Consider the following 13,993-nt stretch of genomic DNA (forward strand, 5'->3'; position numbering starts at 1 on the left):
CTGATTATAATTGCCATGACGTTCAGATATGGCTTCTCCTTGAAGAAATTGATATTAAAAGTACAATACCAAATGTTTAGAAAAAATACTTAAAATTTTGCTCAAAGCTTGGGGGTTTCCAGTTTCTCCCATTCAATTAGCATATTATATGCTTGACGTGTACCCCTCCAAACCAAGGGTTTGTGCACAATATTGTATATAAAAATTATTAGAAAGAGGTAGGAGGGGAAAATATATGTGAAGCCATGCAGCTTACTAATATATTGTGCAGTAAAAAAAATGAAATGTCAATTTTCTCAATAAATTGAAAATGGTTTTCATTTTATCAATTGGCAAATTATTTCATACTCGCTCCTGATGAATGTTTTTTAGTCATCGACAGGTGAACCATTAAAAAATTGACTTTTTTTCTCATTTTACATTTAATATGGGAAAGTTACTTGTAGGACTATATGATGCTACAAATTAATATTGTCAAAAAAATGGAGTTAAAATCCATGATGATACTCGCTTAAAAAAAGACACAATCAAAAATGAACAGTATGAAAACAAGAATTCATCATTTTTTTTAAGATTCTCATTTTTATTTGGAAATGACTAACACATTTTTGACAAGACAACAATGCTGTCAACAAATACAAAACCAACCTTTTCCAAAATATGATCAACAATGAAATAGTCATGAACAAGATGTCATGGTAATTGGCCTATACAGCACACTCTGTACTTCGCAAAAAAAAATCAATGACAAAATATCACTTTAGAATTTCTCAAAGTTTTAACATAGTGATAAGAATGGCAACATGAAAATGGCAGCCACAAGGTTGATTATGAAAATGCTTTATTTTGACTCCTTGTAACATGTTTTTGATCAGACAATAAAATAGTCCATTGATGCTAATTGGCAGCATATCACTTGAAAGATAAATCAAAGGTACATTTACTGCACAACAATTAATTTTGAAGAAAAGATACTTGTTTTGCTTGCCTTATAAAGAGAACAAAGAAGCCAAGTGTATTTCATCCAATAACAAGTTATTAATTTCTGGAAAAACAGAAGTGTTGTGGCCTTGAGGGCTAAGGATTGGCAGGTCGAGGGATCAAATCCTAGCCCTGACACAGCTTCCCTCACGCAAGGAAACAAGCTGATGTGTCCATCAATACCATAGTAACACAACCAATTCTTGCCAGGATATCATCTGTTACAGTAGTCCCATTCAGACTTGACACAACAAAGCCAAGGGAAACAACCCAGCAACGTTTCTTTTTTTTCCGTCTAGCTACGAAAGTTGCGTACCAGTCAAAAGGGAGTCAGCTATGAAAGTTGTGTACCAGTCAAATTTTAAAAGAAGTTGGCAAATGAACTCTGCACAACTTTGGATATTGACAATGGCAATAATGCCCTTTAAATCGAGTTGGCCATTAAAGCACAATTTTAATCAACCTTCATGGAAAAAAAATGTTGCTGGGCTTTGATTCCCCATTTCTGAATGGAGCTTTAATGTGAATACACGGAAGAAACATACCAGTACCTACAATGTATCAATATTTTAATGAGTTAATCATGTAATATCCTATGATTGTTTACACAAGGGCACCATTCATTGTGTAATGGGAATACATCATCCAAATATCACTTTGTTAATGGATCATATTTATCACTGAAAGAACATTAAACTTCGGGCAAGATGGAATGTTCTTCAGATACAACAAATAATGCATGTGGAAGGTGTGTTATTCAAGCTATATAGGGTGGATAGTATATAATTAGTACAGGAAGAATTGTGAGTAGTCATGAAAGAATAGGTGAAGAAAAACTTGTGTTAATACCCCTCTACAGTACACCCACTTGCGTAAACAAATCTTTGTTAGTCTGGAAATCGTGTAGAAGATTCTGAATGAATATGGCCATATAAATAACAAGGCCCATCGATACCCAATATCTATACAGGTTATTCACAGAATACATAACCGTTGGCAAATAATCTGATTCAATCAGAGAAATCGAAGTCCCGTCTTACAAAGAATTGTAACTGAACTGATTAATCACAACTATGAAAATCCCATGTCACAATTTTTCGCAAAGGAAATGTACACAATGTCCCTTTTGAAACAAATGAAGCACACTGTTTTACCGAGTCAATGATGCAAGTATGAGAATACAACATATTCAGAAAATGCCTTGACAAGACAAATGCATGTTGAATGTTGTTTTTACCGCCTTTCCATAGCTGTAATTGATCAGATCAATCATAAACTCTTTTGTAACACTGGGCCCTATGATCCAACAACTGAACCCTGTAAAATAGCACTCACACAGAAAAATAAAATGTTACCCAAGTTTGAGGCGTATTGAATAACCAGATTCAATTTGTGGCAAGGTTGATGATTAGTAAATAACTTTTCAACAACACACAAACAGCAATCATATAATGAATTCTCTACTCTTATAAATACTTTAATATACGTAGCTAATTTTTTTTGTAATCAATAAATCTGTCTGTGCTCTCTGTACCATATAAAATGTGCAAGTTCTGACATAAATTTTTTTACTAAAAAATGTGATATCTTTTACAATTTTAGAAATCACCAATTAGTTTAGTTACACAGGACATGCAACCTACAACTTTTGTGTAAATATAAATGAAATCTCTCTTTCTCTGCTCCTCCCTCCCTCTCTAACACACACACACACACACTCGCAGACACACTGACATATGCACACAGACTATCTCTCCCTTTCTATGCCCCCACCCCCTCTGCTAATCCTAGAAAATGAGAGGATAATGTAAGGGAAAATGTTTGGAACATATTACTTGCTGGGAGACAGGAAGGTAAGGGACTTTCACACCTTGACGTTTTAGCCAGCAGACTTGTAGCTAGCCGTTTTTTCCTCAAATCCATTTTTTTTATATATATATCAAGCATTCCATTCTTAATACCAAGAATTGCATTTTGAAACTACACAAATCGTCAAGAATTCAGATTATTTATATGAAAAATCCTATAGGTTGATATCAAGAAATTGGATCAAATGAACGGCTTGCCATAGCCTACATACGTCGGCATACGCTGGCTAAAGCACTTAGGTGCGACAACCCATGAAGTTATGTTTACATATATTTATACCCTTCTGCGCCTCATACATATATAATGTACTTAATCTTTTTTTAATTTGTGCAAATGTGAAAACAAACTTAAATAAGGGCGGGTGGGCCAGGGAAGGTGTAGACCACCTTTAGAAAATCAGAGCTAAAGATATGTGTTTTAGCTAATTTGGGGAAAGCCTTTCACAAGACCTAGAGAATCCAACATCTTGCCTGAACTAGTTCTGACCACTCATGTGTTTTAACAGAAACAGTCACCTAGGCTACCAATTTACTGTGGGATAATTCATCAGGCTATAAAATCACCTGAAAATATATACATTCTGGTTTCGTAATTTATCTTGTATGAAAAACCAAAGTTCATAAAAATGGATAATGGTTATATCAATCTGATAAAAATTTGACCGTGGCAAATTAAGCTGTTTGAAAAAATATAGAGTTGCACTCATTACACAGTACCATCATATGTTTATCTGTCAACTAATAAATCTAATGAATGCTTTGAACTTTGCAACAATAAAAATCCTGGAAGAATCAACCACATTGGACTAAAATATAAGCAAAAACAAATACATCTTTAGACAGAACGTACCACAAAACAATCATTTCAATTAATGATCTTTCCATGTGTAAGAAAATACTTCAAAATTGCATTAATTCGCTGAGCCATTTTCTTCTCCACAAGGTTCTTGTGAAAATGAGCAAACACAATACTCAAATATATTCTAATATTGAATTAATTGAACAGATACAACCTTTCATGTAAAACTTCTTTGATAATTTTATGTACAAACTATTAACAGCAAATTTGCATTCATGTTTTATACCACTAAATCAACAAAAGTTCCATGTCACTTTTGATTTAAAAGTCATCAAGAGGAGCAGTCTCCTCGACATAAATGATGTTCGACAATAAAAACCAGCTTGAAATACACATATATATTCCTATGTATATATTTATACATATAAAACCCATCCATTGTCGTTTCTGCAATTGACTTCGACAAAGCCATAAAATATGAACAATGAAACCATTCATTAAGAGATCGGATCATTATTTTCTGTGGTTTGTAATACTGATAAAATAATGTGAATCTGATTTCAACGTACACCAGTCCTTGAACGCCACGTTAGAAAAGTGGGTGTGGCCTGAAATAAACATGAGAACGCCACCTCACTCACAATGCCCATATACCTTCTGTAAATTCCCAGAGGCCATTTGAGATGTGATTTCATTTTGGAGGCAATTCAGACAGACAGAACATGGAACCGCCTACACACATTACAGTTTGATATATATCAGGGGGTATTGCAAGCAACTTCGATTGGAAGTCAAGTGCTGGTTCCAAAATTAATTAATCTTGCAATTAATTACTAAATTGTAATTGACTGCTGGGCCAGTCTTACAAAAAGATACGATTAATCCAACTGATCGTAATTCTACTGAAATCCCACAGTGTCATAACTTTCCAAAGGAAATTTGCAAAATGTCCTTTGTAAACAAAGAAGAACACACCAAATTGTCAAGAAATCGATGAATTTATAAATATACATTCATGTCTAGAATTTTTTTTAAAACAAACATGCATTTTATATATTGACATGGATCAGATAAATCGCAACTCTTTGAAAGACGGGCCCCAGGTGTATTAGCTTTTCTTTGCAACTGGAAGTCATGATAGGTTTGCATTAGCTAGTATTCTTCTATCAATTTGCCAATTTGTATATGACATTTGCAATTGATTGTAAAGAAATTGTTTTGCAACAACCCCTGATAGTATGCACAGATGCTGTGAAGATATCCCTGAAAGGTGACTAACATTAAAAATAAAAAAGAATTGACCGAAGCAGTTGCATAAACATTTCTCAAAGTTTCATCATCATGTTCACTATATCCCATAAACTTGAAGAAGTTGGCATTCAATATCAATGGGATATCCAAGGTATGTGCTTTGTGTTAGTATCTCGGATGCCTGTTACGTGAGCGAATGGCCAGCCAGTCTTAACTCAGATGTGAAATTTAATCAATGTTGCGCAACAGGTATGGGAAGCAGAAAGAATGGTTGGGGATGGTTGACTATGTGAAGGGGAAGGGGTTATTTTCCAAACAATCTTGATGTCTCCTGCTCGTAGTGCTCGATATTCCTCTTCATGATGTCCATGCAAGGACCCAGCAGCCGTTCAAACGCGTTCACGTCCAGGACTGTGGCAAGCAATACAAAAGAGGAGAGATTAAAAACATATCAGAAAATCGTAATAGACATTAACAAGTTTAAAGCCAAAATATAGTTTGAGTAAGGTGTCAATTGTATGAATTATGAGCAACTTATATTTCCAACATTAAATTCTTGCAATTTTGTGACCATTATTATCTGATTCTTTGTGTGAATGATAGAATTGAACTTTCAGATCGGAATCAGGTACATTTGAAATTCAAAAGATACGTGCAATACAATTTTAAATAACCTAATTATTATTGTTGAAAAGTAACCTTTAAATGTCATGTACAATCATTTAGCAATATTTTTCAGTGGCCAATTCTTGTTTTAAAAGGGAGAAAAGGTGGGGCAACTTCAGGCCAGGTGGGTGTTTGATTTTAAGTTACAAGACATTTTATAAAGAGCTGGTGACTCTTTATCAGGAGCTAAATCAACAAAATGAATGAATTGGTGCATCTCATTTTCTTTATGAAACAGCCCCTAGGTAGCGTTAAGTAAAAAATAAGCCACATTGGTTGAATGTATACTTACAGGCACATCGGACATCTCCTACAGCGTAGACGGAGGCAGCTCGAGGCTTGTTGGTAAGCAACGCTAGCTCTGTAATTAAAGATTGAGATCATTTCAAATTGGATCCGGGTATGAGATTATAGAACACATAAATACAATATTGATTCTTACAAGTATCGTGTACAGTTTCCAATGAAGATAAGCCTTATGATATGATAGTTATTATCTTAATGATAATTATTAGACCATGTGATACAGCACGGCATTGCACAGCGAGTATTGTACATAAGCAATATGCTCTGATACTGCACATGCAAATCATGCAGACCAAAATCCACATTTTAATGCACCATAAAATGGCCTTTATTGAATAATAATTCAAATAATTGAATAATCACCAAAAAAATAAATAACTTCAGATTTTGGAATTGTTCTAGGAATGAGACTATTAAGTATTAAAGCTCTTTAAATTTGATACCAAGTTTGTTATGATAGGGCGAATATTCGTCCTGGGTAAACGTGACATAATTATTATCATTATCAAATATCTCAAAAGATGAGAGTAATTTTAGCCAAGGACAATTTATAAACAAAATAATCGAGATTTCAGCTATTATACCCAATGCATACATGTATCTTTACAAATTATGAGGTTTATGATGGGAAGTTATATGTGTGAAACAATAACCTAGATTCTCAAATGCACACAGTCAAATTTTACATGTATGTCTCTGCAATTGCCAGGTTGAAAATATGTTGCAGTATGTTACAGAGTCACATTCAACTTCTGAAATTTTCCAAAATGACCTCTCTGTGACTTTTGACCTTTTGCCTCGTGACCCAAAAGCCTACTAAGAACAGCATCACTCCTTTATGTATACTTGGACAAAGCTTTTAGTTGATCCATAACATTGCTCTTAAATTATCACAAGTAAAAAAAGATGAACAATTGGACCCCCAGAGAACAATAAACATTAGGACTTTTGAAACCACCTTTATTGGATGCAGGCATGCAAGAATCGCTCATCCAAAAGTATGTAAAATAAACTAGGTTCGATGACTGAAATATGAGGTTTTGAAACCGTATCTGATTGTCTGATACTATTCCAAATCTGAGATCTGGATCTCATAACAAAGCAATATTGCAATATCTACAATTGTCACTTTTTGCATAGTTTTCGACAGACTTACATTTACAAGTAATAATTTGCAATTTTAATATTACATGGCTCATTATTAAATGTATAAAAAGTCCTAACACATGGCCTTGTTATTCCATATATTGCTTTATAATCTTGTAAGGCTTCTAGCCATAGGAAAGTAACAATACATCCTAAGAATTCTGTATCCTAATAAAGCCCATCCAAACAAAAAGTCAAATACCAAAAATAGAAATATCAACTAAGGACAGCAAGAGTGAAAATGTCATCAAAATAAGTTATATAATTGGAAAGCTATGAAATGTAAAGTTTTGCTTGATTCAAAAAAGCAGATATAAACACAGCATAATCACACATCAAGACCAATGAGCCATTAAACACACTATTTCTTTCGTAAAACATGTGAAATAAATGTAAATATGTTTCATATGATGAAAAAAAAGTGAGTGATATAATCCATTCTTAATTTTTGTATAACGTCCATTTTGTGTGCACAGCATTTTTGTAAAAATATACTCTAACAATCTTATTTCAAATTTGATTTTCAGCATTACTCTTGCTTTCTCATTCCCTATTAGTTTCTTGTGAAGTGGACCTGGCCTTTAATTCAGCAATATTCTTTGCAAAAACGAATAATGCAAGTTGAAGTAAACAACCTTTATTTAATGCACATATTCATAGACTTAAAAAAAAAAAGGACAAGATCATCTTCGCCTGTAACTTACCTCCAAAATATTGGCCCTGATTGTAGATTGCAACTTCCTTCTCTTCATCTGGGTTATCCTATTAGGCAAGGAATGAGAGATGTAGGGTAACTATCATTTTATATTCCAAGGATAAACATGGCTTCTGAGTACCGGTATATGAGGGGGAGGAATGCTAACTCCCTCATTAGATATCATACAAGTTTATTTTCTCTCTTTATTTTTTAGAATGTTTAGAACAATTAAAATTTCTTGGGCCATTTTCAATGTTTCTTGTTTGTAGCAAGAAAATACCTTTATTTAAAGGGAAAGGTTCATAACACCTTTATTCAAAGAGGAAGTTGGTTTTAATCCAAGCACAATAATGAGAGAAAAAAAAACACTGGTGAGGTTTGATGAAAATCTATCAAGGAATATCAAAAACAATTTTTAAAATGTTTCATTTACGATATCATATGCAACATAGTAGCAGCATAGCATCCAATGCAATTTCCATAAATTATCATGTTTTAATGTCTCATGATGAACAAAACTTTTTTTTTCATTATTTATAGAATTTATAACATTATTATTATTATTTGTGATGTCATAAAATAAAAACTTCAAAATGTAAAGTTTATTCTTTCACGGATTTTGCCAGAAATTCCCTCCTTTTGTTTTTCCCCTTTAAATGTTATGAAACCTTGTAAGATTTCATGTCCTTTAAAGTTTCTAAAACAGTCAATGACATTTGCAAAAAGAGGATGAATTAAATGCATGAAAATAGAATCCCCTTTGAATAACAATTGTAGACTACTTCAATAACATTAAAGACATAATACTATCCACATTCCTCTGGAGATTAAATGCTCTGTGGAGTCTGGATTATTCCCCCCCCCCAAAAAAAAAGGGTATAGGCATCATCCCCTATACTCAATTTACAACCACAAAAAGAAACGGGGAGTGCAATCTTCAACTGCTGAAATTAATTTTTACCCATCTTGAGAGCCAGAAGGATAGAAGAATAATGTCAAGGAAACCCATTAATGGCAATCCCACTCTCATTACCCACCATGCAACTTTCACAGGGTGCGACTTATCTGTATCGCACCCTTTTTCCCCCATCTTCTTTTTTAAATACAGGAATGTTGATAAAGTTGCATATTGATTGGAATAAGATATAGAGATAGATATCGAAAGGTCAGAGTGATCCCAGGGTAGCGATTGGGAGCTTGTTCGGGGGGAGCCTTTCACCATGGTTTCAAGAAGTGTCTAGTCAGTGACTGTTGCTATCAAATTTGCTCTCAGCGAATCAGATGCAATGATTTCAGTAGCTTATAACAGCCATCAGTGAAATTCACTGACAAATCTCTCCATGAACTGCTCTCTTTTTTCTGAATCTACACTAATGAGCTCCGGTGATGGATTGCATCACGTCTGCTGGATTTTTCTTTTCCCCAACTGATTAGATTTTTTTGCCGAGGATGTTGTGAAACAGAGTGATCCCGGTGGAACAAAATGATAGTTGGCTGGCTGCTTCACAGTTATTTAAATACAAGCACCCCTGCCCCTGGAAAGCGTAACTTTTTTCCCTCCTTTATGTGTATGTTCTCATTCACATCATCACTGTACATTGAACCAAAGAAAAGCATGACATACACCTGTACAACAAAATTTAACATAATCAATCTTCTTTTCCCCAATTTTTCCAAAAAACGCTCTTTCAATAGTTGCCCTACACTTTCTTATATGAATATTTCATACATTTCTTTAAAATATGATTTTTTTTGTTTTTTGAATTGTATAAGATGCTCTTAATACATAAAAAAAGTACTTTGCACTGAACTGAAAAGGACCAATAATATTCTGGATCAATATATGAGTATATGACTGGAAATCACCCAGCCAGCTATAGTTTGCATAAATACCCACAATTCTGAGCAAATGAACAAGAAGAAACCCAACAATATTAAACAATTGAGATTGCATAAATATTCAACCAATTTTTAATACAATATTTTCCCCCTAGCTGATGCTTTAGACCTCTACTCCCCGAATAGACCCACATAAAGAGTATGAACAGCTTCATTTTTTCCTTTATCTTTTAATCCCTTTGAACCCAATAGGCCTATTCCGGCCTACCAGTGAACATCCAAATACCCGATAAAGGCCGATATGCCAGAATACCAGCCTGAAGACATGCAACTAAAAATACATGTGTTCTATTAATGTCAGGTGATCTTTTAAAAATGATGTCATATTTCTGGTACATGTAGGAATAATTAATTCTGGGTATGGGTCAGGCCATCCAAAAATAATTTGGGGTTCAAAGGATAAAACAGAGCCAAGTTGCATATTATAATAATCATTCTCTATATCCATATGAGATAAACTCTCTCTAGTGAGAATTCCATAATAACAATGTGAAGGATACAAAAATGATCAAAAATATCAGGTCAAACAAAATTCCATTCAAACATTTTGAAATAAAACTGTAAATTGATTGAAATATTGTCAGATGTCTGATTCCAATGTTCATACTTACAACACGTTTCATAATATAGGGGTGCCACTTTACACAAAAGGTGGAAAAAAATTATCTTGTATGAGCCATATTTTTACAAAAATCAATAGTAAATGTGCCAATATTCATGCAGCCACATCTTGGGGTTGTCATGAATAATTTCCCACAATTTTCTTTTCATGGATGTTTGTGATAATAATCCACCCAGACTCGGTATAAAAAAACCACTAAAATGAAAAATATATATATTTATCTATCTTTCAAAATGAATTTCTACTTTTGTCTGAAAAGTGGCATCCCGAAGACATGGAATTGAATTACCATACAATATGAAAAGAACTAAGATAATATGACTGTTAAGATAATCATGATTTCAGATAATGAAATTCAAATTCATAATTCAAATGAATTTGAGATACTTCAGTTTTGAAAGCTCTGGAAGTCAAGAAAATTTTGAGAGGTAAGAACACACGACTCAAATCAAAGAAATCAAAGAATTTTCACAAGCAAGGATGTACATGTAGTTTCTACATCCTATTTATATCTATGCATCAGAGTAGAACCAAAATGTCATGGCATATTTTAAAATCGTTTCATACTTGGAAGCCATATGTTTCAGTATCAATAGTAATCGTAAAGAAATTGAATTTCATTATCAGAAGTAAAGATAATTCATGGCATGTGCTCAGAAATAAATAAAACACCAAAGAATCTGAGAAAAAAAAGCACACAATATACTCACTGCTTTCTGTAAAGGGTGAATTTTGATGTAGTAGAAGAGATTGAAGAAGAAATAATTTCATCATGCAAAGACGTGTGAGACATCACATTGGGCAACATCATCAGTTGGTTGGAATAGAAATAGCAACATTATTCCAGAGAAATGTTGATTGATGTTGGTGTGGTAAAAACATGGGGATTAGCAAAATGGGGTTAGGATGGGTTTGAAGGGGAACGGTGAAAAGAACAATTGAGAAAAGAGAGAAACTGGTTACGAGGTTAGCTAAAACATGAACTCAAACTAGAACTAGAACCCTGCAGCTGTAAATGTGTCAGAATCAAGAGAGATAAATACATGTTCACAATTATACTGTAGATAAGAGTTTGTACACGGTGCAATACTGGAAAATTGCAGCAACTATAAGCAACATTGCAAATACACTAATAATCAATATGCAATACACATACTGCTAAGGTAAACATATTTATATTTTACAGCTGATGTGCATAAATACCAGTTTTAATACATGTTCGTAGCATGTGGACAGAATCGAAACATGGAACTTAACATCCAAGAAAATAATTTAGCAATAGATGAAGTAAAGAATAACAGAGTTCGCCATAGTTATCCAGTTTATCAAGACTAACATATAGGGCTCAGGTTTGTGAACATTCCATCAGAATGCATGTTCTTTTCTTTCATGTAATATATTTCAATTTGCATATATACACAGCCAAATTGCGTTCTATCTTTCTTCAAATGTCAACATAAGTATACGTATGGCACACTTCTTAAAAACCTGGGGCGGTATTCTGAACATTGTCTTTTCTCCATTTTTATCTTTTCTCAAAGATATGACAAAATCGGTATTCTGGTGGATGTCATAACTTTGTCGCAAAAATTGTCTTAAATTTCGTCTCTACTTGAGCGCGCACCAAAAATATGAGGCTTTAAATGCGCGTAATTCTTTTATACAAGCAAAACTTATGACAGAGGGGTAGCAGTCATAAATTCTGTCATATCTTTTAGTACCAAATATTTCGACACCCTGCCGACTGAATAACAAGCAAATACTGATATTTAGATCAGATTGTGGTATTAGTTTTACTCATCATCCATGACAATTTTCAATATTATATTTTCATTCCACAATTAGTTGGGCCATACATATCAATTCCTCCTTTTTTCTGTTTTCCTTCTTTTTCTACTTCTCCTCTAAAATCCTTCACAGCTCCGTCTCTCTTTGTAATTAAGCGCATCAATTTTCGCATAGCTGCACGATGCCAACCACTGTATTGGGGATATGCCTTACCTATCACAGGGACTTCCTATTGGCTAGAGTGGCCCCACTGGGAACTAACAATGATTTTGATTGGTTTGCTTCCGAAAAGTTGGGTGGGAACTTATAGAGATTTGACAGGGAAAAGACATTGTTCAGAATACCGATTTGTGACAATCATAGCGGTGTCACATCTCAGAGAGAAGTGACAAAATTTATGACAGTGTTCCAGAATACCACCCCTGAATAATAACCTACAAACAGAATGAAATTCATCGAAACAGAAAAAATGGAGTACTGAATAGGAAGGAGTGAAAGAACTATCTTATTTTTTTCATTGTCAGCATTTTCATGACCATATTTAGGAAGCACACAATATAATACATCAACAAATCAAAGTTGACAGGAGTCGGTTAACAGTGGCTAAAGGTGCTTGTCCATGTAATGGCCACATGAATACATAATTAACCCTCACTAAAATCAGTGTAAATTGACCTTGTTTAGAAGTATCTGTCCTGAACCAGGATGACATTTAATAACACCAGAATTTTTTTTTTCAACAGGGCAAAGACAATGCTAATATTCATGTGGTCACATCACAACGAACCAATACGACAAATTTTGGGATGTCGATGCTTTTCATCATGACCAACCCAAACATGGTATGAAACAGTCAGTTTTTTTGTGACATCATCTCTTCAGTACAGCAAAGAAAGATATATATATGTTTTGTTTGACAAAAAGAGCACATTATCGCTTAGTAGCAAAAAATGACACATCTATTATTTCTTTCGCAAATATTAGAATGCACCTCAGGTATTAAATATTTTGCATGTTAGTAGTCATACATCAGCCTGATTCTTGCAATATACTTCTGAAAGTGAATTTAAAAAACCCATTGCACATCAACGATAAATATGGAATAAAGAATGCATGTTCTTACTTTTGTAGTTCTTATCCCGTCCCCCTCCTCCCGAACCGTATTTCGACCTTCAGTTTTTGTTGCATTCTTTTCCCTCATGTCCTTAGATCATGCGAACATCAGAGGCACCTTTCCCCCCTCTTGTTCTTTAGCTCCTTGCTAAATCACACAATGTGATGCGTCTTCATCAGCCTGCCTTTCATTTCCTAGGGCTGAAGAATTAAGCCCTGATCTCTGATACTACTAGATAAATTAAGTTTTGAAATATCCAAACTTTCGTATCCTTTGTGAGGCAATTATCATTTGAGCATAGAATGTGACTTTGATTACGAATGAATGCCCACTTTGAGCTCCATGTTTCGAACACCACGCGATGGGAGGGTCCCGAATCTTCACCAATGAATTGAAAGGCTAATTCGTTAAATATCATGCTTCTTCGCAAAAACAACAAAAACCGCTGAAGTTGACAGCGGCTGGCAATAATGAAATAAAGAGCCAGCTCATTGCAACTTTACGGAAGCTCCAGGAATTTATAATTTGGTTAATTTCCCTAGATTACAATCTAACTGGAAATTTTAGGGCGTGTTTTTTATTCATTCATTTATTTTGAAGTTAGGATAATGAGAACAGGGCTATATGCAGAGCTGCCAACCTGAACAAGAACATTTTAGCAGAAAACTGAAAATCAGTATTTTAGTGAGGAAATCAGTATTTTCAAAGAAATACAATAGGACAACACATAAAACTGGAACTTTAGAAATCAGTATTTTGCATGAAAATATCAGTATTCTTCTCATTTTTCAGTACTACCCACGGAAAATCTATGCTACTTGGCAGCTCTGTGTATGGCAAGAAGTCCATCAGAGAC

General features: G+C 34.1%; 1 protein-coding gene across 2 annotated transcripts in view; it reads right to left on the reverse strand.

Moving 5' to 3' along the window:
* Positions 1–562: 562 nt before the first annotated feature.
* Positions 563–13,993, reverse strand: part of LOC121411455 (cAMP-dependent protein kinase type II regulatory subunit) — a 55,476-nt gene continuing 42,045 nt past the window's right edge. Inside the window, exons 11-14 of one of the 2 annotated variants that reach the window (XM_041604200.1) lie at positions 10,946–10,951; positions 7,722–7,779; positions 5,858–5,926; positions 563–5,310 (exon numbers count right to left, since the gene is read on the reverse strand). In XM_041604200.1, coding sequence (XP_041460134.1) covers positions 5,204–5,310; positions 5,858–5,926; positions 7,722–7,779; positions 10,946–10,951 — 240 coding nt within the window. In that variant the 3' untranslated portion in view covers positions 563–5,203. The remainder of the gene's footprint in view (positions 5,311–5,857; positions 5,927–7,721; positions 7,780–10,945; positions 10,952–13,993) is intronic. The other variant, XM_041604201.1, reaches the window with a different exon arrangement.

Source organism: Lytechinus variegatus, chromosome 3, assembly GCF_018143015.1.
Source record: "Lytechinus variegatus isolate NC3 chromosome 3, Lvar_3.0, whole genome shotgun sequence".
NCBI lineage: Eukaryota > Metazoa > Echinodermata > Echinoidea > Temnopleuroida > Toxopneustidae > Lytechinus > Lytechinus variegatus.